This window comes from Talpa europaea (genome assembly GCF_964194135.1).
Source record: "Talpa europaea genome assembly, chromosome: 1".
In the NCBI taxonomy this organism is placed as follows: domain Eukaryota; kingdom Metazoa; phylum Chordata; class Mammalia; order Eulipotyphla; family Talpidae; genus Talpa; species Talpa europaea.
The window spans coordinates 8,272,689-8,299,850 of NC_140073.1; the positions used below are offsets into that span (position 1 = coordinate 8,272,689).

The window sequence follows — 27,162 nt, forward strand, 5'->3', positions numbered from 1 at the left end:
CCACCAGCCTGGCCCCGGGGAGTGCGCAGGCACACGCGCACACACGCGCACACACACACAGATGCACAGACACAGGCAGCACAGAGCCCTGGGGCCCCACTCACAGTGACTTGATGAGACTCGTGGAATCTTTGAGCTGGTCTGGGGTGCGTTGGGAAGAAGGCTATATGGGCTCCTCTCCCTGAGGACAGTTCAGATGCTAAGTGGGATGCAGGCTCTGGTCTGATCAGAGGGATGGGGCCCGGGGGAGGCCGCCCCGAGAGGCACCCCAGAGCCCACCCACCTGCATAAGAGAACCAGACGCCTCTTTGGACGGGTCAGGTGTGAGGAGGGGGGCCGAGGCTGAGGGCTATTATGAGAGCTGGATCTGCCCCCAGGAGCCCCAGCCTCCCCAACCCTCCTGGCAAGAAGTGCTTCCTTGCTGTACACTGGGACATCGGATTCTGATGTCACAGCAGTTGAGTGGTTCACCCCTTTGCCCCCCAACCTTGCACAGTGAGAGCTCCTCGCCTCCAGAAGAGGAGAGAAAAGTGGAAACTCCGCTCTCAAAGCAGAGTGGAAGCAGCAAGAAGCAGCTGAGGCCTTGGACCTCAGCCTTCACAAGGCCAGGGCATGGGGTGCCCAAGCACTGCCCATACCCTAAATGTGCTGACCACGCCCCCTCCTTAGAGGGCTGGGGGGTTCTTGCCTACCCAGCACCGAAATCTCCATGGGGACAGACCATGGAAGACCCTTGACCCCTGGCCCCTTTGTGTCGAATGAGGTTTATGAGTGACGTCACCTTACTCAGTCTGGCTCCCCTGTGTGGTTGGGGGCGGGGAGGAGACAGGACAGGAGGGGAGAGGAGGGAGTCGGAGCACAGGGCCAACTTCTACCTCGACTCTCCCCACCTCCTATCCTGTGGTCCCCAAGGTCCCTCCTACCCAAAAACCCCTCCGGCTCAGTCCTTCTCCTGGACGGTGCTGTCCTCGGAAATGCCCTGGGCGGCCAGTTCAGCCAGCACGTTATCCAGGTAATTGGCATCGGGGTAGCCGTGGCCAGTGAGATTAGAGCCAAACTCCGTCTTGTGGTGGACTTCATTCCAGATGACGGTGTCCGACTCGCCCGTGGTGCTGGAGGTACCGATGGCAAAGATAAGGCGGCGGTCCCAAGCCACGAGCAGCAGCTTCAGAACCTAGGAGACCAGAGGCAGACACGTGCTGGTGAGAGTCTGTCCCTTGGGTGGAGGGAGAGCACCCTCCTGGGTCAGGATGCCCTAACATGGTAGAGTGACCAGGAAGAGACTTGGACCCACAAGCTGAGTCCTGGCTCAGTCACTGACTCACTGGTGACCTCGCACAAGTGACTTCACCTCTATGGGCTTTCATCTCCTGATTCACAAATGGCAGAGGCACAGTCTGCCTCCACATCTCATGGGCACTGTGTGAAAAGCCCTTCACACAGCGCCTGGCAGGTGCTGCTCAGCAGTCGTTAGTCAGGACACCAGAGCTCATGCCTGCGACTTCCTGAAGTCAGCCCTCCTCCACCTCCACTGAGTCTGGGTCCCCTCATGGTGACACGCACTGCCCTCTCCCACACTGCTTCATGTTTACCCACTCTCTGCTTGCCACACAACCCAGGCCGAGCTGGTGTGGAACTGTCTCATTCTACAGGTGAGGCCCAGGGAGTGTTGGGTTTGCAGAAAGTTCTAATTGAGCTAAAACTTACAAACTTATATATGTTGGTTGAACAGGTAAACACCAAACACCCTGTTCCAGGCCTCTGACAGCAGCACCCAGCATGGGGACCAGTACTGTTGGCTCAGGCGGGCTACTGTCAGCGTGGCTGGGCTGGAGGTCGGGACCAGGAAGTAGTAGCAGTTGACATTAAGATCCGAGCTAGGGCCTCCCCAGTGGCACAGCGGGTTGAGCCCAGTGCTGTGAAGCTGTCCACAGCCTCTGCAGTGCAGGTTCCCACTGACCGGGGAGATACCCACACAGCACAGCAGACCTCTCCTGCCTCACCCGCTGCTCCCCTCAGCAGTGTATTTCAGTCAGTCTGCCTGTTCTGCTCCCTACTCTGTCTCCGGTGAATCCTCTCACCCTCCCGCGCCTCTGGCCTGTACCCCAGTTCTTGTATAAAAATAAATAAATCTTAAAAAAAAAAAAAAAAAAGATCAGAGCTACCCGCTCCTGTGTGTTACGGCTCAGCGCCAGCAGCAGGGCAAGTAGTGGTTATGGTAGTCGGATGAGACAGGGGGCCCCAGAGTGCCTCGTAGTCCCCTTTCTGCTGGTGAGGGGACAGGCTCAGAGGAGAAAAGGCCTGTCCTGGTCAAAAAGCCACAGTGCAGGGGGCTTGACTTGGGGTCTGCCTGCTCCACACCGAGGTCTGCATCCTTAGGGGTCAGGCGGGGGTCAGCACCGAGTCCACAGGGGAGGCTGCTTCAGGGCCAAGCCTCAGAGGCCGGGGGAGGCGAGTTCCATCCACAGAGCCAGAGCGGGACAGGAACGAATGTGGGCAGGGGTGAGGACTGCCAGGCTCGCCACCGCGCCCTGCCCACTCACCTTTCGCCCTTTCTCGCTGTCGGGAAGGTAGCAGTGTCTTGGGAAGCCGCGGGCGCTGAAACTCTTCCCAGGATTTGGGTGTTCTGGGCCCTGAAAGAAGAAGGGGAAAAAAATAACAAAGGTTATTTTTCAGAACATTTCTGATGAGGGGGGCACAGGTAGTGACGAACTCAAGTCATGCTCACAAAGAGCACGGCCATAGTCTAGACAGAGAACAACCTTGAGAGCAGGGCACAGAGGCTGGGCCTGAGCGCTTGGAGTTCTCAGCCCTCGGTAAATGTGTCTGGGCTGAATAAATGAATGAACAAGTGAACGAATGAATGGATGGATGGATGGATGACAAACCTGCAAGAAAATACAGCCTTTCACTTCCTCTTATTGTGGCTGGTAGTTCCAAAAAGATTAAAAATGCAATTTAATTTTTTTTTTTTTTACTAGCAGGGTTGGGTTCAAGATCAGCTGTGATTCAGTGAGCAGGGAAAGGCGAGTGGGAGCTGAACAAGGCAAGCATGTCTGCACCCTTGGAGATGCAGTGGTGGAGACATCACCACTCTGAATTCACATTCACGGGAAATCCTTCCACGCTGACAACAGTCCCAAGGCCACGCTTATTTCCTAGCCAGGCCTGGCTGGCGGCGAACTCGACTGCAGCTCTGCCTGTTCCTCGCTGCGGGCCTGGCTCCGGCCCAGCGGGCTGTTGCTCTCAGCACGACGCTAAGCTGGGCAGTCACGACTCTGCAGGCCCAGCTCAGAGCTTCCCCCCAGGGAATCGCTCTCTGCAATGAGGGCAGAGCTGAGCAGTCTGACTCCTTAGGAAGCACAAGCTTGCAGGACTGAGAAACAGCCTTGAAATCCTGACCTTCACCCCAAATTAAGCTCTTCTTGTGGTCCTTCCACACTCCCGCTTTCTCTCCCCTACAACTCAGCTGTGTCCTAGAACACACCCCCTTCTCTGTTTCCTTGTGTCTTGCATGGCCCCGAGTCAGAATGAGTCCGCCGCCCTCCCGGACGGGTGGATGAAGCCCTGTTCCTGACCTGGCCAGTAAGAGCCTCAGTGATGACAGTGCCAGGTATTGGGCACTTCGGTACTGTGCCTGGTACCAGAATATCTACACATAGGATCAAGATCGCCGATTCGGAGGAGACCCCTGCACCCTACTTTGGGTTCCCAGGTGCACAGAGGAAGCTGTGCATGCTTAGAACAAGCTCTCAAGGGCAGGTACATGTCCAAAATCCCCAGCTAGTAAGGAGTCAGCCAGGAGCTGGAAACAGATCATGGAGGGCTGAGTTCGCCTTGGCTGCACTGCCTCCCACAGCTATGACCATGGTGCCCCTCATTTCTGCCCAGTGAGACAGATTCATCTTTCTCTGACTGGTTTGTAAATCCCTCAAAGAAAACCATATTGTTTTTTATTCCATTCACTTACAGGCTATCATCACTACCCTCTGCTTTATTTCCTCTGCATCACACGTCACTATTGGGAAGTATCTTATTTGTTGATTTATTTTATCATCATTCTTGTCCCACTAGAACGGGGACAGACCCCTGGGGGGCAGGGACTCTGTCCCTTTTGCTCACTTGTTCCGGAGCACCTGGCACCCGCCCAGCCCAAATCCACACTCAGATGTTTATTCAATAAGAAACTAAATAGAGAAGGCAAGGAGGGGGGGAAGGAGGGTGAAATAATAAATATTTGCTAAATAAATGAATCCAATTAGCACCCTAGAACATTTTAAAAAAAAAGCTTCCGTGTGTGAAGGCAGGGACACATTTGTATTTGCTGCCAGGAATGGTATTCGGTCTGTTTCTTAGGACTGTGTTTCAAAGAATCAAAAGAGGAAAGAAATGCCCACAAAAGTCCAAGCCAAGGAATATCTATCACATTACAGATGCTAATACCATTTGACCAAGAAATTGCACTTGTAGCAAATAATTCTACAGACACACTCACATGCACACAAGGTCATTCATGGCAGTGTTATTAGCTGCAGCAAAAGACTGGAAACAATCCACATGCCCATCAAATGGGAGCGGCTGACTATGAATGATGGTCCGTTTATACAATGGATTACTGTGGTGACTTAAAGAATGAGGAAGCGTTCTCTATACTAGAGGAAGGATCGACAGTTGATACTGTTGACTGAAAAATGCAGGGTGCAGGGCGATGTGTGTCTGATCTGTGCCCCCCACCCCGCTTTATGTAAAAAGGGAGGGGTGGATGTGGTCTTTGTTCCCTGGGTACAAAAGACCCTGGAAGGTCCCTGAGAAGCAGGAACAAAGGTGGGATGTGGGGTGGGGTGGACAAGAGTGAGAAGGAGACTTTTCAGAGGAGAATGTTTTCCTAGTTTGGGCTGCAATGACAAAATTTCATAGACTGGGTGGCTTTTCATCAACAGAAATTTATTTCTGCCAGCTCTGGACACTGAAGCCCAAGGCCACAGGAGCTTCAGGGCCAGGTGAGGGCAACCAGGTCCCTTGCTTGGTTTCACAGGTTCCTGTCTAGACAGGAATTTGCCTCAAGATGAATCAATCTCGAGTCTCACCCAGCTCTCCTTGGATGATAAATTTTTTTAATTAAATTAATTTTCTTGGGCCTCCCCGGTGGCATAGTGGTTGAGCGCTGGGTTGCAAAGCTGCTCACAGCCTCTGCAGTGCCGGTTCGATCCCTGGCCACCGGGTGAGGGTCCTACATGGCGTGCAGACCTCTCCTGCTGCCCGCTGCTCCCCTCAGCAGTGTACTTTGTCAGTCTGACTGCTCTGCTCTCCGCTCTGACTCTGGTGAATTCTCTCACCCTCTTGCGCTTCTGACTGTACCCAGTGCTTGTATAAATAAATAAATATTAAAAAAATTAATTTTCTTACATCATTGTTCATTTTTGGACAGCATTTGATTTCTCCTCAGGTGTAGCTTCCATAGTTGTCCTGTCACCATAGCACCTGTCCACATCACCGCAGTCCCTTCCTCCTCTGTTTCGGCCCCTCCCTCCTCCTCCCCTGCTCTAAGTCTCGGGTCTATGGTCAGCTTGCAAGTTTTGCCTTTTTTCTGACCCTTTGTTCAGTTTCTCTATATTCCACATATATATGAGAAACCATCTGATATTTATCTTTCTCCTTCTGACTTATTTCACCTAACATAATCCCTTCCAGCTCCATCCATGTTTCCACAATGGCATGCGTTTATCTTTTTTGATCACTGAGTAGTATTCCATTGTGTCTATAGACCACATCTTTTTGAACCATTCATCTATTTGGGGGTATCTGGGTTGTTTCCATGTCTTGGCTATTGTAAATAGTGCTGCAATAAACATAAGTGTGCAGGTTTCCTTTGGAATTAGACAGGACTTTAGACATAGACTTTAAAGTTGATGCTAAAATGAGCCAAGACTTTGGAGAATACTGGGATGGAATGAATGTATTTTGCACGCAAGAAGCACATGAGGTAGGGGCGGAGGGGGTGTCCAGGGAGAAATGCTATAAATTAAAATTTTGTGTCCTTCCAAAGTTACTCTTTGACACCTAATCCCCAATGTGATGGTTTTCAGAAGTGAGGCCCAAGGAAGGTGAAAAAAGGGTGAAGCTCACATAAGTAAGATCAGTGTCTTTATAAGAGGCCCTGGAGCTGCCTCACCAATTCTGCCTTATGAGGACGAAGCGGGAAGACACCTATGAACTAGATCCTCACCTGACTCTGACTCTGCCAGCACCTTGATCTTGGATTTTATTATAGAAACCTGAACAGGCTAAGAAAAGCATCTTTCCTGCAAACATTTACACTTAAAATATTAAAAGCCACCAGCTCAGTGTGGACTCACCTGGATGCCAGGGGGGATGCTGTAGATGATGCGGATGGTCTTGCAGTCGGGGTGGCCAGGCAGGGAGTGAGGGATGAGGTGGTACTCCATCTTCCCTGGAGGCTGGGTGCCTGTCTTCACCCCATAAATGGTCTTACAGGTCGGACACTGCAGACTCCCATCCTGAGGAGACAAGTCAGATTGGGAAACAGTTTTGGTAATGCCCTCCCTACCCAACCTCAAAAGATACAAGAGATAAGGGGCCAGGGGCACAAAATGCACCCAAATGAGCAACAGACCTTGGCTCTCACCCACTTTCCTGCTATCTTGGTCGGTTCTGCTTTCTCCAAAGTAACAAGAGGTAAATCCCAAAAAAGAGCCCCATGCTCCATGCTAAGGAGACCTGTGCTTAAGAAGGAGACCAGCTGCCCAGGCAGGAGCATATGCAGGGAATCAGTTACTCACTAGGAAAGTCACACTGTATGTTTCAAGCACTAGACAAGTCCCAGAGAGGATCACCTGGAAGCTTCTGGAAACTAAAGATGCCAGGACTTCTCACAGGTCACTGAACTGAACTTGGCAGCTACTGAGCACAGTGCTTAGGGCTGTGATGCTGCAGTCAAGTGACTGGATTCGATCCCCACTGCCTTCTAACTGCTGTGTGACATGCACAAATTAGCTAACCTTGCTAGGTCTCAGTTTCCTTATGCAAGGAAGAAAATGCTAGTGTCTCTTCTCACTGGGTTGTTGGCAGGATTCCAGGGGATAATCCACAGGAGGTGCATCTCAATGTGATTAGTATTCCCACGGCTTGGGTGGGGAGTCTAATGCTTCTACACTTGGGGTGGAAAGAGAAGGCAGGCAGAGGTGTTAGAGTGCATAGGGAATGCCATTGATGATAGTACTTTCAATCTTAAGACAGAGTTTACTTTGTTTATTTCATTTATTCTATGTCCTGACATAGAATGAGAAGGGATTATCAAACCCCCTTTCACAGAGACTGGGACTTGAGCCACATTATAATTCAAGGGCTTGCTGCTTGTTAGGGCCCAGTGGGCACATCTGACCCAGCAGCACAAAACCTCAGTGGCACTGTGGGGGGGGGTCAGGCTTAGGGGGGGATCCCTGGATGCAGTGGCATAAGGGGTCATGGTTTGATAATAGGGGACATAAGGGGACATGGTGAGATGTACCAAGGGGGGGTGGGTAGGAGAGCCTCAACAGTAAATCCTAGTCCAGGATCCCACCAAGAAAAATGGCGAGGACAAGGACAGTGTGCATGGGCCAGGAGGAACTTGTATGAAGAGTTTTCACAGCTGGGTCTGGAGCTCTGGGACAGCCCTGTCTCCCTCCAACCCCCCTCCCCGGAAGCGGGGCTCCTCCACAGAGCTATTTAAGGTCACATCAATTCAAGCTCTGCTCATTTAAGGGAATAGCTTGTCTTCCTTCTAGCCAGTGGAGATGGTTATAAAGACAGATCCCAGAGCTTGAAGTCAACAAAACAGGCCCCACTCTCCGCTTTGGCCTTGACCTGCTACATGACCTTGGGGGAATCTATTTCTCTCTGGTCTCTTTTCTCCCCTCTTCCATGTAAAGAAAGAATGCATGTGTCAAAGTATGAGTGCAAATGAGGATAAGGGATAGTGTCTTGAGGGACATTTGAAAGCACCATGGAAATAAACGCCAGGATTAATATTTAGGTTATCTACTAGTGTATGGAGGTTATATACGAGAATATTCTTACATACATAGGGTCATCATAAAGGGAATGCATATGCCAAAAAAAATCTTGACCCCCTCCCCCCAAATAATCTTTTATAATGCAAAGTCCCAAGGAAAGCTCTAAAAGCTTGGAAAAGGGAGCACAGGAGGCAGCCACGGCTGACCCCTCTGAGACTGAGCCCCAGGTCACCCTAGGGACACTCTGGTCACGGGACTACATAAAGATGAAGGAAAAGATCACAGCCATATGACAAGGCCATACCAGTCTGAATAACAATAATGACCCTAGGGAAGAAGGTCTGTTGTTTTAGCTCCATTTTCCAGATGGAAAGTGCCATCCCGAGGCTGAAAATCTTGCCCACTGTCATTCAGCTAACAAGTCAGGGCTCAGACTCAGGTCTGCTGTCTCTCTTGCTTCTGCTTTTGATCACAGCAAGAGAAGAACAGAGCACCCCCAAGTCAGACATGGGTAAGAGGTTGAAGGATATTGGGAACCTCAGCTGCACCCACACTGAGCCTGGAGAAATGCTAGGGCTGGAAATGGCGGGAATGAGGAAGGCAGGTTATTCCCGGCACGGGAAAGAACAGGAGAAAACAATCAGTGAGTTAGAAAAAGCTCAGACACGGTGAGGGGAGAGTTATCATCTAAGGAGAAGCCCCATTCCTGGAAACCAGCCTGAGAGGCAATACCATCCCTCTGTCCTGCACAGACAAGGAAAGTTCCACAAGGATCCTCCTCCTCCTCAGTGGGAATTTAAGGCGGGGGCCACCACGTACACACTGGACAGTCTCTTAGTCCCTTTGAGGGGACCATCCATGGGATTTTGAAACTGTCCAAAAGAAATGAAGCCTGACTGAAGCTCGTTAGTCTTGGAGCAGGAAGGGTGACTGGAAATCCATCTGCAGTGGTTTGAGTGACAGCTCAGGGGGCCCCCAGGAGTGCTGAGAAGCCCTTGCTGCTGCATTGATGCGGTCATTACCCCCAGCAAGGCGCCTGACTTCAGACAACCCCCCCAACCCCCAGAATCCTCAAAGCAAAGTCTCTCTCTAAGCCTTCCTCCCCAGCACAGAGACTGGGGGAACTGGGCAGCCAGCCCAGGCCATGTGGACGATAAAGACAGGCCTGGTCAATGCCACACATTTCTGGAGGCCTGATCCTACCCAGCAACCACTATCATCACTCCTGCTGCCAGGACTTTCCAAGGAGCCCCCGGGCAGCCCAGGCGCCCCAGAGGCCCTCCCACTCTTCCTGCGCCCAGCCCCGGGGGAGGCGGCAGCCCCGGCCCACAGACCTTGTTGCCGTTGTTGTACATGGCGACCAGGCAGTAGATGTGGTAGATGTGGCCGCATCGGGACAGCTTCCCCACCAGGTCAGGCTTGATGGTCGGCTGGGGGCCCTTGTAGCCCGAGGGAAAGGTGAGGCGCTCCATGCAGATGGTGCAGTCCTGGGGGGAGGGCAGAGGGGTCAGACCTCAGAGCCGGGCGACCAGCGCATCTCTTGGGGGTCCCGTGAGGCCTGGGATGCCAGGAGAGCCCACAGCCAGGGTGGCTGGCCTTTGAGGATCTAAATATAGTTTTGACTGTTTTATGTATATTTCTGAAATGGCTCCTGGTGGTGACTGGGTAAAGTAGAGTAGTGGACACAGCAGTGGTCCCCTTGAGAGCTGGGACCCTGCACATCCTCGCGGGGTGTCCAGTGGTCCAGAGGAACCCAAGGCTTGCTGACAGACCCACAGATGAGCTGTCCAGAAGCTGAACTACCAAGGAGTGATCTTCCAGGTGTGCCACGGGGCTGCTATTGATATTTAAGTAAACTGGCAAGGGGGTTCTCCCTGTTGGCACTCTGGACACTTGGGATGAGTGCCGGTTTGCTGTGGGCACTGCCCTGAGCAGTGTGGGGTGTCCGGCAGCATCCCCACCTCTACCCTCTAGATCCCCAGTGACTCCCTTCCCCTGTGCCCTCAGATCATACACCATCACCTCTGGCTAAGAACCACTCCGCGCATCAAGCCCAGTGTAGCACCAGCTCCAGCGGCTGAGCACACTCGATTTCCTGGATTCAGACTGTCCTGGAAGCTAGTTTAGGCTCAGGTAGTACTTTGCTGAAAGGGGAGCTGGGAGAGCACAAACCGCAGCTGCAACAATGGGGTGAACTTGGAGCCGGGGCATCAGAGCTGAGCAGCTCTGCACCGCCCAGGCCTTGGAGGGTAGATCCTGGCATGTCTGGCAGGGCGGTGGGGAAACCCAGCAGAGGAAATACTTGTGGGCGGGCGGTGTGAGGAGCACCCGGCCCCCCTGCACTCACCTCATCCGGGGGATGCCTGACTTTCTGCAGATACTTCTTCAGCACTTCCTCTGGGGTTTTACCTGCGGGGACAGGATGAGCAGGGTCACCAAGACAGAAGAGGTGAGGCAGCACTGGCGTGTTGGCATGCTGGGTGTGCCAGCGTGGGGACTGTTATCCAGGATGGGGCAGGACAGGGCAGGAGCTCATTCTGCCCATCTAGGGATTGAAAAGGAGTACGTTGGACAGAAGATGGAGAGAAGGTGTCAGGACATGGGGGGACAAGGGGATGGGCCCGCCTTTGCTCCCGTGCTGCCCCCCGACATCCTCCTGTCTATTTTCAACAAGCCCACATTTTGACGGTGATCACTGAGGTGGTTTCTCTTCCACAGAACCTAAGAGCCTGGGCCTGCCTAGAGGCTGCGATAAGCTAGCAGGAACCAAGCCCTCCGGAAACTGTCTGTAAAAAATGGGAGGCAGGCTCAGCGCCTCCATCAGACTCAGGCTAAGTGCTGCTCAGCCTAGAAGGTGGTGCCAGCGTGCTATTATTTTTGGGACACCCAGGGAGGAATGACCACAGCTGTTGTTGGCACTGTCACTGCCAGCAGCACGGAATGGGGGACGCCTGGCAGGTGGCGATGATTCCAGAAATTCTTCAGCAGTGGGACCTGGAGGAGGCAGCCCAGGCTGAAGGTAGAGGAAGGTTAAGAGGGTCTTACGAGGACACCCAGGAGGAGAAAAAGGGTCGTGCCTCCTTGGGGGTGCTCAGCTTCCCAAGTTTCTGTTTCCTCACCTATGAAAGGGGATGAGTGATAGAGCCTCACGGGTTTGCCTTGACCATGAAGGCTCTAACGTAGCCCTTTAGCACTCTGCCAGCTAAGGGCCGGGCGTGCGCTATTAATAATAACAGGAAGAGTGAGAAAGTGTAAAATCTCGTTCTTTCCTGTCAGACCCTGAGTGAGGCGATGGAGTTCATTTCAGCTGAGAAATTTTGATGACCAGAAAATAGAGCAGGGGTTTGAGGAAGCAGCCCCCAAAACCGGGAAGCAGGCACTTCCTTCCCACTGTCCTGCTTCTCTTATGAGACTGAAGCTCCCATCGACCAAAAACCCATTACTTGCCAGGGCAACATACATGTGAGCTGATTGACGCTTCACGAGTTTGCAAGGTGGGGGCTTAGGGATGATGTCCCAACAGTTAACAACCAATCCCAGTAGAGCACTTTGGGGGTGACCTGTAATCCTCTTGCTGTGATAAAGGGGAGAGGCAAGAGAGGGAGCAGCCTCAAGTTTGAACCCTGGCTTGTTAGTGCCAGGGGAGGCCTGGGCCTGACTGCTTGTTTCTGGGACTGTGGGGAGGTAGGAAGGGGCTCCGAGGAGGGTCCAAGGGCTCCAAGGGCCATGGCAGCGTACGGGGGATGCATTCCAGGGCAAACCTGCTGGCAAACCATGAGGTTTTATCCATCGGAAAGGTAAGAAAGCAGGATGTCGATGGTCACAGTGCTTGCAGGCAGCAAGCTGGAGTCTGCACCCCGTCTGTTTTGGCTCTAACCCCATTTGTTTATATGCTTGTGCACTACATTTTTGTATTTCTGAAGGTGACTCCATAGGAACCAGTCAACACCCTCTAGCAGAACCGTGAGGACAGCTGTGGGTGAAGCGCACCCCGCTGAAGTAGGGTGAAGGCACAGAGAGAAGCCAGCGTGTGACCCTGCACAGAGCCGGCCAGGGCCAGATCCCCGACACCCAGTCCCCCATAAGGTAAGGGGTTCATACCTTTCTTGGCTTGTTTCTTGGTGGTCTTGCGGCTGGTGTTAGAGACCCCTGGAATAGATTTAATTTCGCTCTTGCTGACGGGGGGTGGGTGCAGGACCAGCTTCGGGGGCCTGGTGAGGCACACGGGCAGCCCCGCCGCACTCATGAGGATCCCAGTGATTCCTGCAGGGCAGGGCAGGAGGAAGGACTGGCAAGTCAGCTCCCCAACACCCCCGAAGCGCCTCCCTCCCCATTAGCCCACAGTTCTTCCCAGCGGAGTCCTCACAGCTTGTGGAGTGTCCATGTAGGGCCCCTGGACATTGCCCAGAATCCTCTTTATGCCCGTATCTTCATCAGCATGCTCCATGCTCTGCATCTGGCGATCAACGTTCCCCAAATCCTTCCTGCCCTTCCCACCCAGCTCCTGCAGCTCCCCTGTGTTTTCATTGACCTGTGAGGTCTCGTAAGCTCACTACCTAGTGGTCCTTGGAGACAAACACCAGCATGGGGTTTCCCTTACCTGCCAAGGCAGGGTTGACAGGGCTGGACCCATTGAGGTTCTTCACCGGCACAGTGGGGACCCTGTGGGAGCAAAGAGCAGATAAATTATGTTCTGATAGGTGGGACGAAGTTCCAAAGCCCACCCACCCAGGGGTTCCCCTTTCTTGCAGAAACTACTTCTCCTTAGTAAAGACCCAGCATAGCAGTTAGGGGTAACAGAGAAAACCCACATCATATGGTGTGACTCTCCCACTCACCCTCAGCACACAAATGGGTTCCTCAGTTCACTCAGTCAAAGTCCTAGCAAGGCCAATACAGTGCTGCACAGTCTGCCCCAACCCCCTACCCCCCATCTCTCTCACTCCCTTCATATCATGCACCTCTCTATTCTGCTCGAGCTCTTCCTCCTACATGCCAGATGCATTCCTGCCTCAGAGCCTTTGTGTATGCTGTTCCCTCGCCTGGGATGCTCTTCCACCAGATAGTTGCTTAGCTCCCTCCTACAATGCTTTCAGTTGTGGCTCAAATCATATCTTCTCAGTGAGTTTGCAGAAACCATCATATTGACTGCTGCCACCCATCCCAAGCCCCTTACCCTGCTCTATTTTTCCCCTTCTTTTTGACCCCATAGAATTTGACATGTTTTATATAAAGGTGGTGCTTAGTATTTTCCCTCCCAGAACTGAAACTCTGGAAAGGCAAATATCTGTTTAATTCAGAGCCTGGAATAGGCGATCAACCAGGATAGGTAGAAGGAATGAAACAATAAAGAGGCAAGTTCAAACCTAGGGGTACGGAGGAGTCACCTAAGGAGCTTTTAAAAAGATGGAGTTCCAAGCCTGAACCAGAAGCTCCACCTGATGCCCCAAGCATCTGCCTTTTACAAGCTTCTGCTGAGAGGTGGCAGCTGTGGCCAGTCTCCAGCGCAACATTTGGAAACCGTTGCTCTCACAGCTGTCACTTCTCCTTTTCCCTGAGAAATATAAATATCGGGCAAAGCTTCCTCCCCTGTCTATCCTTCTCCCCAGCAACCTAAGCCAGGCTGGAAGGGAGAAGACACAGCTGCCCAGGAAAGACCAGGCCTCCCACGGAGCCAACCAGAAAAATATGGGCAGCCACGTGAGGCTGGGTCTTGCACCATTCCCTGCCCCCCAGGCTATGCAGCTGGGCTGGGCTGGGCTGGGGAGTGGGCTGGACAGACCGTGAACTGGGCCACAGGTGACACCAGGTGCCAGGCAGGCTGGGAACTGAGAGCGGGGGAAGTTTGCTTATGATCTTGTTGATTACTTATCTGTGAATTCAACGAGTAACTCTTGAGCCCTACTTTGTGCTGGGAAAGGCTCTGGGTGATGCCGGGGGCCTAGTGTGGACAGGACCACCCCTGAGGCCTGGACTATAATCTCTACCAGATGCAGCGATCACCCAGTCCTAGGCACAGCTCTACTGCTAACCATAGACACACGCGTAGAATCCTTCCAACCACATACACAGGAGGGACTGTTACAACTAACCCCATTTTAATAGCTGGGAAGTAAGGCACAGAGAGGTTAAGAAAACTTGATGAAGACACCTTTAAGGATCTGAACCCAGAAAAACTGGCTCCAGAACCCAGTGGGTTAGCCATAGCAGGATGCTGCGCTCTTGGGTCCACGCAATCCTGCATCACCCCATGCTGCAGACAGAACAAGAAGCTGGGCAGGGTGAGGGGTAAACCCCCACTCAGGGATGGGAGAGGAGCAAAGGGCCTCAAGTTGAGCCCTGGGGCTCTGGGCCCCACTGCTCTTTGGAGCAGGAGAGGCTGGGTTATGCTGAGTCCCCGGGGCCTCCCTCCCCAGGATGAGGTCACAGGCACCAGGCCTGTAAGAAGAATGTGGAAATAGCAGATGTGGGAGTATTTGTGTCTCAATAGCTACTTTTCCTCAGAAACTATCCCCAGGATAAATCAAACCTGGACCAGGAGAGGGGAAAGCTGAATACAAAACAAGAGAAAGTCAGCCAAGAAAAGAGGCACAGAGACAAATCCTGGAGATTTACGCAGGGGACAATTCGACACAGTGAAATACTAGCTAAAGCTAAGAGACAGAGGAGGTGGAGGGAGAAAGGTCAGCGACATAGGGGTGGTGGGGTAGAAATATTTTTTAAAAGACTGGGCCTCAGACCTGACTCTGGATGCTGCCCTGGCCCATGGGGTCAGAAACGGGGCCAGGACGGGGCTTCAGGAAACCAGGTTCAAGTCTCAATCCTGCTGGGAACTCCTCACAAACTCCATCAACTTTTTAAGCCCCAATTTCCTTATCTGTAGGGCCGTGAGGGTTGGGGATTAGAAGATGCCAGGGAGGCTTCTGGACGATCTCCCAGCCCCATACCTAGGACCAGAGCTCTCCATTCTGGCTCTTCCTACTGGGAATGGCTGGGTGCAGGGGACGCCAGCGCTAACAGTCCCCTGCTCCCCACCAGGGGGCAGCATGCCACCCGGGCCGCATCTGCCTTACCCACCCCCTGGAACCAGCCACCTCATCTCCGAGGCCCCCACTCCTGCTGATAACTGTGATCTGGGTGACAAAAGCTACCTTTGTTCTCACAAACTGGACTGGCAGGTTTCCACACCCATTCTGGTTAACCAGGAAACAGCCCAGTGCCCCAGAGCACACCACCCCATCCCTCCCGGGCTGCCCTTTACCGGCTACCCTTTGCGGGCTTTGAAGGACAGGGACCTGCCTCTGTGCCCTAGACGCGCAGGCTGTGGGAGCCGCGTGTTGTGCCCCTGTTGCACCCAGGAGGGCTTGCCCCAGCCTGGGGGCGGCAGAGGGGCTTGGGGAGGGGGTTGCTATTTGACTAGCAATTCAGAAGAGTGTGGTGGAAGAGGTCCATGAGCCTGCCTTCTACCCCCATTGCTCCCAAATGCACTCCTTGAGGAGAGCAGCATTTGACCCACCACATCTGAAAACTGGACCCCCTAAATCTCTGTCCCAGGGGGGCCCAGGAAGGATTTAGGATCTGGGTCAACTGCTTTGCAGAGAGCCCAGCCCTGGGCAAATGTGGGTGATTGTTTACATTTTGTCTCCCAACGGTAAGAGGAAGTTGGGCTGGATAAGCCTTTTCCTGCTTTTTTATTCCAGTTTTCTTGCTCTTTGAGACTGGGCAGCACCTGGGCACCCCTCCCCCACCACTACCTGCTAAAACTGAGCCCCTGGAGAAGGCAGACCCCACAGCCTATTGGGGCCTGAGCCCTCCTTCTGGAACCCAGCAAGCCTGAGGCAGCTGCGACTCTCACAACCTCCTGCCAGCTGGGCCCAGCCAAAGCTGCCCTAGCACTTGTTGGACCATCAGGAGACCCCCACCCCCATTCTGCAGGGTTGCCCCAGTTGTGGAGGGGGCAAATTTTCATCTCTGTCCCTAAAATATAAAACTAAGAAAAAAGGAAGTGTTGCAAGGTGAGAGGACCAGTGGACGCCGGGAAAATAGAGACCACGGTGAGGACCTGAGGAGTTTGTCTTGGAGTTCGGACCGACCCAGGGATCTCTGGGTAGAACAATGGGCTTGTCTCTGTAGCAACCGCAGGCCTCGCTGGAGCCAGAGATGCCTCAATCCTGGAGGAGAAGGCAGAGGGGCGACTCCAGGCCTCCAAGGCCCTGCCCCCCTCTCTTCTCTGAAAAAGCCCCCTGCTCATGTCTCTGAATAATTCACAGAACCCTTTGTTCCCCCCCAGACCCTTCTCTTCATCTCACCCTCCCCGAGCTTCCTTTTTTCCGTGGGAAAGTTACGGGAGAGGTCATGGGCAGAGGGGGCGGGGGACCAGGCCATTCGCAGACAGAAGGTCGATGGTGGTGTCAGACAAAGGGAATAAATACTAATTAAATGGGCAAGGAAGCCTGGAGAAGACGGTAGTGGGGGTAAGGGAGGTGGCCAGAGGTGAAAAGGAAAGGACTGGAGGATTGAGGGAGGCGGGGAGGGGTCCCTTGTCAGGAAAACAGCAGAGAAAAAAAGGGCCTGTTTCTATAGCCCTTTGGAAACTGCCAGGCCCAGCCCTCCACCCAATTCTCTCCCCCAGCTATACGGGCAGCAGGGGGGTGAAGACTGAGATGAAGAACTGCTACCCCCTCACGGAGATTTAAAGCGATCTGGGGTCCCCCTCGACTATGGCATGGGGGTCACTCAGCACTTGTCATGGGCCTCAGAAATGAGGCAGGGTGTTGGATTCTACTCATTTTGGACTTCAACTGCTACCCAGGGCCTACTCAATAGCTCCCTGGTAATCATGCTGATAATGGCAATAATAATAATAATAATAGATGCAGCTGATCATGACTGAATTCATAATATGTTCCAAGCATTGTGCTAAATTAACACTGAATCTTTCATTTAATTCTCATGACAAACCCTACAAGGAAGGCACTGTTACTGGCCCCATAGATGCAGACCTGCCTCCACGTTACACAGCAAGGGGCCTGGGTCCAAGCCCAGGCAGTCTGCACGCTGTGTTCTGGTCCATGCCACTAGCTTCTTCCGCTCTATCGGCTCCCCTGGACCTTGGTTAGAGACCCCAGTAGCTGCCATGACAGCATGGAGAAACTGAGCAAAGAACGGCATGCTCTAGGGGCCCTCTCCCAGATGCTCCAAGTCGAGAAGTTCTATGGAAATCCTGTGTATCTGACCTCTTGCCAGTACTAAGTTTGCCTTTGCATGAATGAGGAGGTGGGCTTTAGTCCAAATAGCAGTGAATTAGGAGACTAAACCCTCCACTCTGTAGCTGTATGATCCTCCTTGGGGGTTCATTCTGAGCTAAGTGAGCATGCCTCGCACCTGTAGCCCAGGTAAGGTGCTGGGAGAGCACAGGTGGATGGATGCATGGTGTAACTGCTCAAGGGTGAACCCTCTTAGAGGATTTTCAGTGACATTGGGGACAAGAAAGGCCAACACAGTAACCCTCACTTCACACCTGAGTGCCAGAGACCAGTGGAGGCTCTCCATGCCCCCCCCCCCCATTCTGCAGCCCACCTGCCTCTCCTCTAGGCAGCCTGAGTTTCAGGCTCAGACGTCCAGCCTAACTAAACTATTCTGACCAGCAGGGACTCCAGGCCACAGGGAGAGCCAGGTTCCCTCTGGAGGAAGGGAAGATGGGACAGGAGTTACAAGCTAATCTCAGCAGAAACCAGAGGCAGGAAGGCTGAAGTTGCTGGCACCACATGGACCTGCGTCTCACACATTTTGTGATCAGAAAAAGTATTAGCATCAGAACCGCAACAGCACTAGGGCGTCACAGGAATGAGATGATGCTTGAAAAGCGCTGATACTCCCAGAGTAGAGGAAAGGAGCCCTCATCTGGCCCCTACTGTGTGTCAGACGCTGTGGTCTGCTTGCCAGGGAGCAGCCAGGTCAGGAGCTGTCTGGGTGCTGGTGACAGACCCCCTCATGAAGCCCCAGTCTCAGCCCATGATCAGCCATGGCCCTGGAGCAGGTCAACCTGTCGGTAGCAATTTCTTCACGGGTCAAGTGGGGTCAACATTCCTCCTTCAGAGAGTAGTTTGGGGAGTAAATCAAGTGATAGAAGCCCCCTAAATAGAACACAGGGGCAGCTCAGTCAATGCTGCCGGTGAGCACTTAGTATGGGGCGACCCTAGACCTTAGCCTCACGCCAGAGTCACAGATGAGGTTGGGACTATCATATTAGGGGGTCTGCCCATGTCACACGACTAGTCAGAAGCACATTCTCCATTAGAATCCAAAGCTGCTGGAATGCAAAGGCCAAGCCCACCCTCACCCACCACACCCTGGTGCCTTCCATGGCACCAGAGGGTCAGAACTGCGCACAAGGCCCCGCTCCCACACGCCGGCACGCGAAGCCCAGAGGCCGTCGAGGAAGCACCTACCCGGAGGCGATCAGCACCCGGGACTGGGCGATGGCCAGTCGCTGCAGGTTGCTTCGATTTAAGGTGGCCAGGGCCACCCTCCCCGTCTTGGCGTTGGCCCCCGCGGGGCTGGCCGGGGAGCAGGCCGTGGCCCCGGCGGGCGCGCTGGGGGCTGGTCTCCGGAGCACCTGCGCCGGGAGCGTCTTCCCGGGCCCTCGCAGGGTGCCGGTGCCGTCCAGGGGCCTGGCGCCCGGGCCTGGCGGCGCGGGCAGCTTGGCCGCTCCCGCAGGGGCCATGCTCTTGCGCGCCGCGGGCGGCGGCTGGGGGGTGACCACGGCCGCCTTCACGCTCATCACCAGGACGCACTGCGGGCAGGAGCAGGGCGGCGCGGGGGGCGAGGCGGCCGGGCCGGGGCTGGCCGGCCAGGACTGGGCCTTCGGCAGGGTGCCCGTGACCAGGGGGTAGATGAGGTCCAGGCGCCGGCGGACGCGGCGCTGGCGCTGGGTCTGCCGGTTGATCTGCCCCATCGTGCTGAAGTCGATGACGTAGCTGAAGCCGATGGACGTCAGGTCGATCCAGGGGCGCTGCTTCTCATAGGCGTGCTGGATGGTTATGCCCACCTCCATGTCGTAGGGCGTCCAGGAGCCGCTGTCGCTCTCCCACTCCCACACCACGCCCTTGCCGGGCGCCGAGGCCGGGTCGTAGTAGCTGCGGCGCACCGGGCGGAGGGTGCCTGCGGGGGGCAGAGCACAGGGCTGGGGTCAGCAGGCAGGCAAGTGTTGTGCTACATTAATAGGCAAATATTAAAGGAGTCCTACTGTGTGCCGATAGGACACGGCTTCCTGTCCTCTGGGACAGGGTGGGTAATCAGACGAGGTGCAAGCGGATGAGTTACCTGCCAGGTGAGAGAGGCAGGACCAGTGCCAGGGGCCAGAAGGGCCTGATTTGGAGTCAGGGGCCTTGGCTTGCAGCCAAGCTCCTTCACTTACTAGCTAATAGGGAACCCCTCAGCCTCCTTTTCTGCCTGAGAAACAGGGCAACAATTCCTTCTCAGGGTTTATGTGAGAATTAGTCACTTATTCATTCAACAGATACCATTTGATAGTCAGACCCTGGATTTCTCATATGCCTTGATTTGCACGAAGCACAGAAAGGCTCTGGCACAGAGTAGGTGCTCAGAAATACACCTCCTGATCCCGCTAACCTGCAGGGCCAGAAAGGAAAATGAAGCCTGTAGCTGTAGCCTCTGGCTCCCTATCCACCCCAAAACCTGAAAGCAGACCCATCCCCAAGCAGAGCTCATTTCATGGCATCAACCGCGGGGCTGAAGGTTCCTGACTCAGAGCAGGGTGGGGAGAGGATGGCGGATGCTGGAATCTCATCTGACAGCTTAAGCCCCATCCATCAAAGTGGTGGGAAAAGGCTCTGCTAGTGGGCCTCCGACCCCCCCACACCCCCAACTCAGAGGGAGACACCAAGGCTGGGGACAGAATCCCATTCAAGGGGGAAGAAAAGGAACAATGGCTATTCAGGCCCTTGCCAGGGTCATAACCCACCCCCCACCCCATCTCAGAGCCCCTTAATGACCCAAAACATCAACATTCAGAGGCAGGAGGAGGAGAACAATCCCCTATTCAGGCCAGGATCTCTGCCGGGGGACAGGGAGGTAGCTGGACGGGGGGCCAGAGGAGGAAGAAGGGGGGCAACCGGTCTTTGGTTTGCCTCCGTTTCCTTCCTAGGCAGCCGGCTTGCTGGGGACAAAGAGGCCAGGCTTGGAGCTCGGCCCCTTCCAGCTGTGTGATGAAGCCTCAGTTTCCTCATCTGTTGGCGCTGCGGGTAGGGTAGCCACTTCAAAGGCTGGATGGGAGGATTAAATAAAGGAATGAATATAAAGCACTAGTACAACACCTGTCACATGGCAAGAGCTCAAAAAAGTGGCAATTGTTATTTGATTTGTTTTCTATTCTCTGTCTCAGCAAAATTGAGAAGTGGGGGATGGTTTGGGAGGGAGAGAAAGCAGGAAAGAGCAAACGAATTGGGAGGGGACAGGGGCGAGCTTATATATAATATATACACACACGGCCTTCACTACTGAGCACGCACCTCAACCTGGCCATCCTGTGAAAAGCTTTAGACAAGGACATGAAGTTTAGAAGCTTAAATGACACAGCTTATATACTCTCCAGGGTACCAGGCACAACGCACTTCACCAATTCTCACAACTGTGCTTAAAAGGTATTTTTATCAATCCCAGAAATGCCTGAAAATTGCCCCACAATTTCTGGAAACTCAGTCCTGGCTCTCACCTACTTTTCCAGGCTCATCTCCCTCTGTGCCTGTATTTTCCTCCACTCCTGAGAAACACGTGCCCCCTGCATCTTCGTGCATACCTGAGACACCCTGGGGTGCACACCCTCCTCTTCACCAGGCCCCTCCTACTGAAATGCTCTCCTTTGCCTTTTTACCTCCTGCCATTGCCTGAATCACTGGTCTTCATTTCTCCAAATGTTCTCCCAGTCATGCCCCACCCTCACAAAGTCTTGGGTGCAGCTCTGCTCATGCCTGATGAGTGGGAGCAGAGGCGCCCCTGTGCGGTCTTTGCATCCTACTTCCTAATTCAGTATGAGGCAGAACCGGGGGCTCTGTTGTGCACACTGATTGGCTGAAGGCTACTTAGGTGCTGATCATTCATCACATATTGCCAAGGCCCACCACCCTCTATAGGAAGGCAATGATCCAGGCACCCCCAAGGACCTTCCAGCCTAAAACAGGAACAATGTGGGAACAACTGCTTATGAGGCAGGGGAAATCCCACCACATCGCCGTGGAGCTGAGATCACCCCATGACTTCCCTGAATTGGGACCAAGCCCCCTCTACCCGCCCAGCAACGCGGGCCCCTCACACTGAATGTATTCTGCCCACTTTGGTCCTCTCCCATTGCCATGATTCTCTGACTCAGGGTCTTTCCACAATGCTGGGCTCGCCCCAGAATACTCTGGCATCCTCTTTGTTGCACATCCTGCAGATTCCAGCTCATTTCCTCAAGGAAACCTCCCTGGGCTGCCCTGACCAGGTCAAATTCCCGATGCTATTTTTATATAATGTTTATACATATTTATTTATGGGGTTAATTTGATGGATGGCCGTCTCCCTCACTGCACTCCCAGGCTCAGGAGAGCAAGGGTCCAGGTGTTTGCTCATGCGGAGCCCGCACCTGCCATGTCCCAGGGCTAAACAAGCAGCAACCGAATGAATGAGGTGGTGGTGCTGCTGGAGAGCGGGCGGGCATGGAGCACAGGGAGCATGGGACCAGGATGGCAAGAATTTCAATGAGCAGAAATGGCAAAAGAGGGCACTTCAGTAAAGGGACCTTGTGCATAGTTGGGGGTGAGTTTTGGAGAACTCAAAGGCATGCATGTGAATGAAAGGAAGAACTGTTTGGGAGAAATAGAGGGAAACAGAAGGCAAAGAGGACAGTCAACCAGAGCAGGTGAGTTATAGCCAAGGCACAGCCAGTTTGGAATGCCATGCAGTGGCGAGTTTAATCTGTTGGCAGTGAGGAGCTGGTGGGGACTGACACAGGCGAGTGACAGGACCAGAATTGCTCTGTAATTACTTCCAAGTGAGAAGTAATGAGGGTATTGGCAGTGAAAATAAAAAGGAGGCGGCAGACTGGAGGACCCTGCAGAGAGGAAATAGGTAGGACTCAGCAATGAGACCCTGAGTGCTGTCCACGTGTGTCCCGGGACTCCCTGGGGGATGGACGGTGCTCACTCTCCAGACCCAAGAGTCAGCATCTCGGGGACCCGAGCCTGGGAATGCAGCTGTGACAAGTGTCCTGAGTGTCCATCACGCGCACTGAAGTTCCCACCGCTGGCCATGTGGCCCACGCACCTGCGCACACAGGGCACCCAGGGCAGCCTTGGGGTGACAGAATGAAGCAAAGTACCCTGAGGCTTTGTGCACGGGCCAAGGATGAGGTGTGGGCACTGCTGACCAGCAGCGGGATGTGAAGAGGAGCTGGTATTGGGAGAACATTCTGAGATGGGAAGACAGTGGGCTGGATAATATGAACTGAGTCCAGGTCAACCCTAGAGACAGTAGACAGACCTCAGGGCCAATGTTTATGGAGGCCAGAGGGGTGGGATTTCATTCTCTGGCTCTTTTCAGAAACCGCTCTATTTGGAATGGTCTGCGGGATCTTTCACTAACCAAGACCATGAACTGGAGGATCTGAGGAAATCTATCTGGCCCTCAAGTGCAAGGTGGCAAGGGAAAGGGCTCTGGTGGAATAGGAATAAACGATGTTTACAAACGAAGATGGAAGAAGAAGAAAGAAAACCGTTTTTCCCGGCAACTCAAATACCTGCACCCCAAAGCACCCAAGATGTCTTAGCTGCTGGAACATGGGAGCCAAGACCTTCCAGGCCTGACCCAAGGTCTCCAGGGCTTGTCAGCCACATCTACGGTGCTGGCACCAGCTCTGTGCCAGATGCCCAGACCTCTCTTCCCAGCGCTCCTTATCCCACTAGAATGTTCCATGTGGGCACAGAGCTGGAATTATCAGTGCTATGTCTGCATGCCATCCACATGCCGGCACAGAATCAGTGCTCCAGAACTGTGCACCCTAAGAGTGAGGGGGGGGGGGGCTTGATTTGGCATCTCAGCTGTGCCATTGAAAATGTTACAGTCTGAGAGCAACTTAAGAGTTCAACTGTTTCCTTCCCTCTAAAGTGGAACAATAGGTCTTTCCTAAGATTGCTGTGAGGATTAAACACAATCATGTGTGAACTGAACGTGCTGGCAGGATGAGGGTGCAAGGTGCACCCCCATCCTCTACCTACCACGTGGCCCGTGACACTTGCCTCCTCCTCTTTCGCCTGTTGACGTGGGGTGGGCTTATGGCGGGGCACCTAGAAATCAGCTTTGATGCAAGTCAGGCTCCCTCTGACCCTTCTCATTACATCGAAGACATCAAAGTTTGCAAAATCTGCCCAGAGAACTCTGAGCTGGAGAAAAGCTCCCCCTCACCAGGCTGCTTCTAAGTAGCATCATCATTCCCCGGCAGGGTCAGACCCCTCCACCTGCCACCTGCATGGTGGGGGGAGGGAGCCCCAAGAAATCTTAGGGCTACTCTTCACCGACGACAACTGAGCCTGAGCAGCGAAGGGGTTGCTCAAGGTCATGCCAGGAGCTGTGAGTCTGGGACGGATGGAGTCTGAATCACATCTGGCTGGCTCCAGCCTGGGTCTTCCCCATCCCACAGCCGGGCCCGCAACACACCAGCCTCGGGTGTGCTGGAAGCTACAGTGACAGCCACTGTCCCGACAGAAAAAAGTAACACCCGGTCAGGACGATTGACCAGAACTTTGGGAAGCCCCTGACGCCTCTCTCCTCTGTCCCTGGCCTGCGGTCACACTCCCAGCCCAGAATGCCTGAGAAGACCCTCACAGAATGCTGATAAGCTGAGACTCTGGGGGTCTGGAGGGAAAGGACCCAGGGCAAGCAGAGAAGGGGGACGGAGGTGTCTGTAGCCACCCAGACATCTCCCTGGAGACGGGCTGGCCCAGGTCAGGCGCCCCGGCAGCCGGAAGGGCACACAACTTTAACCCAACAAAGCCCCCAGGTCAGGAAATGTCCCTCCAGGGAGGACTCAACAGCACAAGAGAGGAATCGCCTCTAGACAGGGGACTTCCAGTTCTCCTTTGTCTGTGGGGTGTTTCTGCTTCCCAGCTTCAAACTGAGGACTGGGGACGGTGGGGCACTGTGAAACTGCCAGTGCTTGGCCAACGTTGCCTGGGAGCCGATGGTTTGAAGTTCCCACCCTGGCGGGAGCACATCAATGAGCTGGAGTGAGAGGAACTCTGTGTGTGTGTGAGTGTGTGTTGGCAGGGAAGGGAGGAGGGGGCTGAGAGCCCAGACCCAGAGATCGTGTTCTGCTCTGCCCGGCTCCCTGGCAGACCTAGCATTCCTGAGGATTCGGCCTGGTGGGCACCTAGGGGCCCGGCGCTGGCGTGCAGCCCACTGTTGACCCATGGACCATCTGAGCGAGAGGATGAAACCTAAGCAATCTGAATGGCCGCCTCAAAGACCGACAAGAATGTGAAACACACCCTGAGTGAGTGTTTAATGTGATCCCAGGCCATTCTTGGCTTCCGGTCTAAAATCTGCGAAGCCTCAGCCTGGGACTGAACTGCCAGCAGCAGGCAGCAGCCTCTCCTCGGGGAAGTGGGGGGGGGGGGGGGTCCCTCCAGTCTCTCAACCCAGCTGTCTCAGAACTTCACTTCTGTGGAAAGGGTCGTGCCAGGGTGCCAGGGGCCTGCCTAGCCCACACACCCCCAAGCATGGATGATGCTTTCACTCTTCCCAAAGGTGGGACAGAGGCTGGGGCCTGCAGAGATGGAGTCTGCAGTGGGAAAGCTGACACCTGCCAGTTTGCTTTGAACTGAAATTCCCTGTCAGGTGCCTACTCACTGCTGCCCCCCCTGGCCCATCACCAAGGCTCCCCCCATGTCCGCCTTCACCTCCAGGACCTCTACCCAAGTTGCACAATTACATTCTCTCCCTCCCCCTCATCACACTTAATCCTCTTTCTCAATCTCCCACATTCCTTCTTACTCCCTCCTCCTCCCAGCCACTCTTAGCTCAACCCCCACTTTCCCACCCAGGTTTAAGCCCCCCAAAAGGCTAACACTTCTGGAATCCTTCCCCCAGAAAGCTTCTCTCAAAAGGTCTTCAGAGTCCTTGGCAATAGGTGGTTGGGGGTTAGGACTAAAGAGGAGGCACGTGGTGCCAAGATCCCCTTCCCATGACCATGGCGATTACCACACAGGATGCGGACTTGGAGGAGGCAAAGATGTCCCCCCAGGACAGCTGTTCTCTGACCCGCTGGGACTCTCCCGCCTCCGTGGAGCACCCCACACACACACACCTGTCTCTCTAGGTTCCTGGGTTACACTCTGGCAAGCACAGCCAGAATTCCTGAACAACCCCACCCCCATGAAGAGGCAGCCACAGAGGAGAGACTTCCACCACCCCCACCCCGCCCCCCAGAGGGTCCAGGGAACCTGGACACAGTGGCAGATGCAGGGATGCTGCTCTGCCCTGCCCACCCGCACTCCAAGACCCCATCAGCCAGCCTCCCCCTGCAGCCTCTCTTCCTCCTGGGCCCTGGAAAGGCCGGTCAGCAGAGAAGTGGGGTGATAATGGCCACAGTGGCAAGTGGATTCTCATGAAAACACGCGAGCTTCGCGTAGGGGGTGCCCAGAGCGCCCCTCCCTGGCCCGGTTTCAGGAGGCGGCTTGGGGAGACTTTCTCCTCTGGAATCCTCCTTCTCCGACAAAGGGAGCAGCGGCTTCCCTGCCAGGCATCCCCTGCCCAGTCCCTCCCCGCCTCCGTCTGCTCAGGCCTGTTGCTTCAGCGCTCGCGCTGCACAGCCGCGTCCCTGGCCGGCCGTGTCCCTGGCCGGCCCCGCCGCGCATCCGGGGCGCTTCAGCCCTGGAGGCCGCCCCCACCCCTCGCCGGCGCTTCCCCACGGAGGCCCGGCCCTTCCACACTAGACAGCTAGGCGGTTCCAGGGAGTCCCTGCGTCCAGGAGGACCGTCTCCACACCCAGGACCCCGCAGTGGCGACATCCCAGGGGGTCGCGGGCGGCCCTGGGGCGCCTGAGGCAAAGCGGGGTCCGCCAGGGCGGCGGGGGCAGAGCCCGCGCCTTTTCTGGGAGCTGGGGCTGCGTGTGGGCTGGGGCGGCCCCAGGATTTCTACAGCGGAGGACTTAGCGTCACCCCACTCTTCAGAGGGTCTTCGGGTCGGGCCGAAGCTGGGGTGCAAGCCCAGGACACGGACCTACGCGCGCGGACGTCCCCGCAGGCGCTCGCGGAGGGACGGGGCGCTCGCTGCGCGGCCGCCTCTCGGTGACACCCCGCGCGGGGCGCGCACAGGGTGGGCCCGGGTGGGCTCCAGACGCGGGAGGGCGGGAGGGCGGGGGCGGCCGGCTCACCCGTGTCCTGGCGGAACTGGTTCATGGACTGCAGGTCGATGATGTAGGGCGCCAGGCGGCTGTCCACCTGGCCCAGCACCACGCTGCCCCCCGCGCGCGGCCCCGCGCGGACCACCGCCTCGATGTGGTGGCTCACGGCCGGGCTGTAGGGTCGCCAGCGGCCGTGCTCGTTCAGCCATTCCCAGACCACCACGGCCGAGGCCAGGAGCATGGCGCGCCCGGGGCTGCCGCGGCGGCTGCGCTGCGGTGCCGGCCTCCGGGGCCCGGCGCTCCCGCCCTCCTCCGCTTCCTCCTGCGCCGCCGCCTCCGGGCCTCGACCGCGCCCCCCGCCCCGCGCCCCGCCGCCCCGGGCAGCCTCAGCTCCGGCCCATGGGCCCCGCCCCGGCCGCGCATCCACCGGGGCCCGGACACCGGGGCCGCCTGGCTCCGAGCGCGCGCCGCCGCCGCCGGGCTCCGCCGCTGCAGCCGCTGCTCCGGGGGGTCGGGGCGCTTCATGCAAATGCTCCGCTCCCGGCAAACGCGCCCCCGCCTTGCAAAGCCGCCCGGCGGGCGCGCGGCCGGAGCCCTGGCGGCCGCGAGCTGGGACGCACGGCCGGGCGAGCACCCAGCCCTGGCACCAGTTGCGCCTCGAGCCCTGCAGACTCCGGGGTGGGATCCGGCCGCGCGATCGCGCTCCGACCGGCACGCCGCGCTCCCCGCCCCCGCGCTGCTCCCCCG

At 55.3% G+C, this 27,162-nt stretch overlaps 1 protein-coding gene across 1 annotated transcript; it reads right to left on the reverse strand.

Annotated features, from left to right (window-relative positions):
• Positions 1-940: 940 nt before the first annotated feature.
• Positions 941-26,656, reverse strand: DTX4 (deltex E3 ubiquitin ligase 4; the record flags this gene model as incomplete). The annotated part of the gene is made up of 9 exons (XM_084232498.1): positions 941-1,174; positions 2,544-2,633; positions 6,357-6,518; positions 9,350-9,502; positions 10,363-10,424; positions 12,117-12,278; positions 12,616-12,677; positions 18,467-19,178; positions 26,446-26,656. The coding sequence occupies 9 exons, from the start codon at positions 26,654-26,656 to the stop codon at positions 941-943; spliced, it is 1,848 nt and encodes a 615-aa protein (XP_084088624.1).
• Between the last annotated feature and the right edge of the window lie 506 nt (positions 26,657-27,162).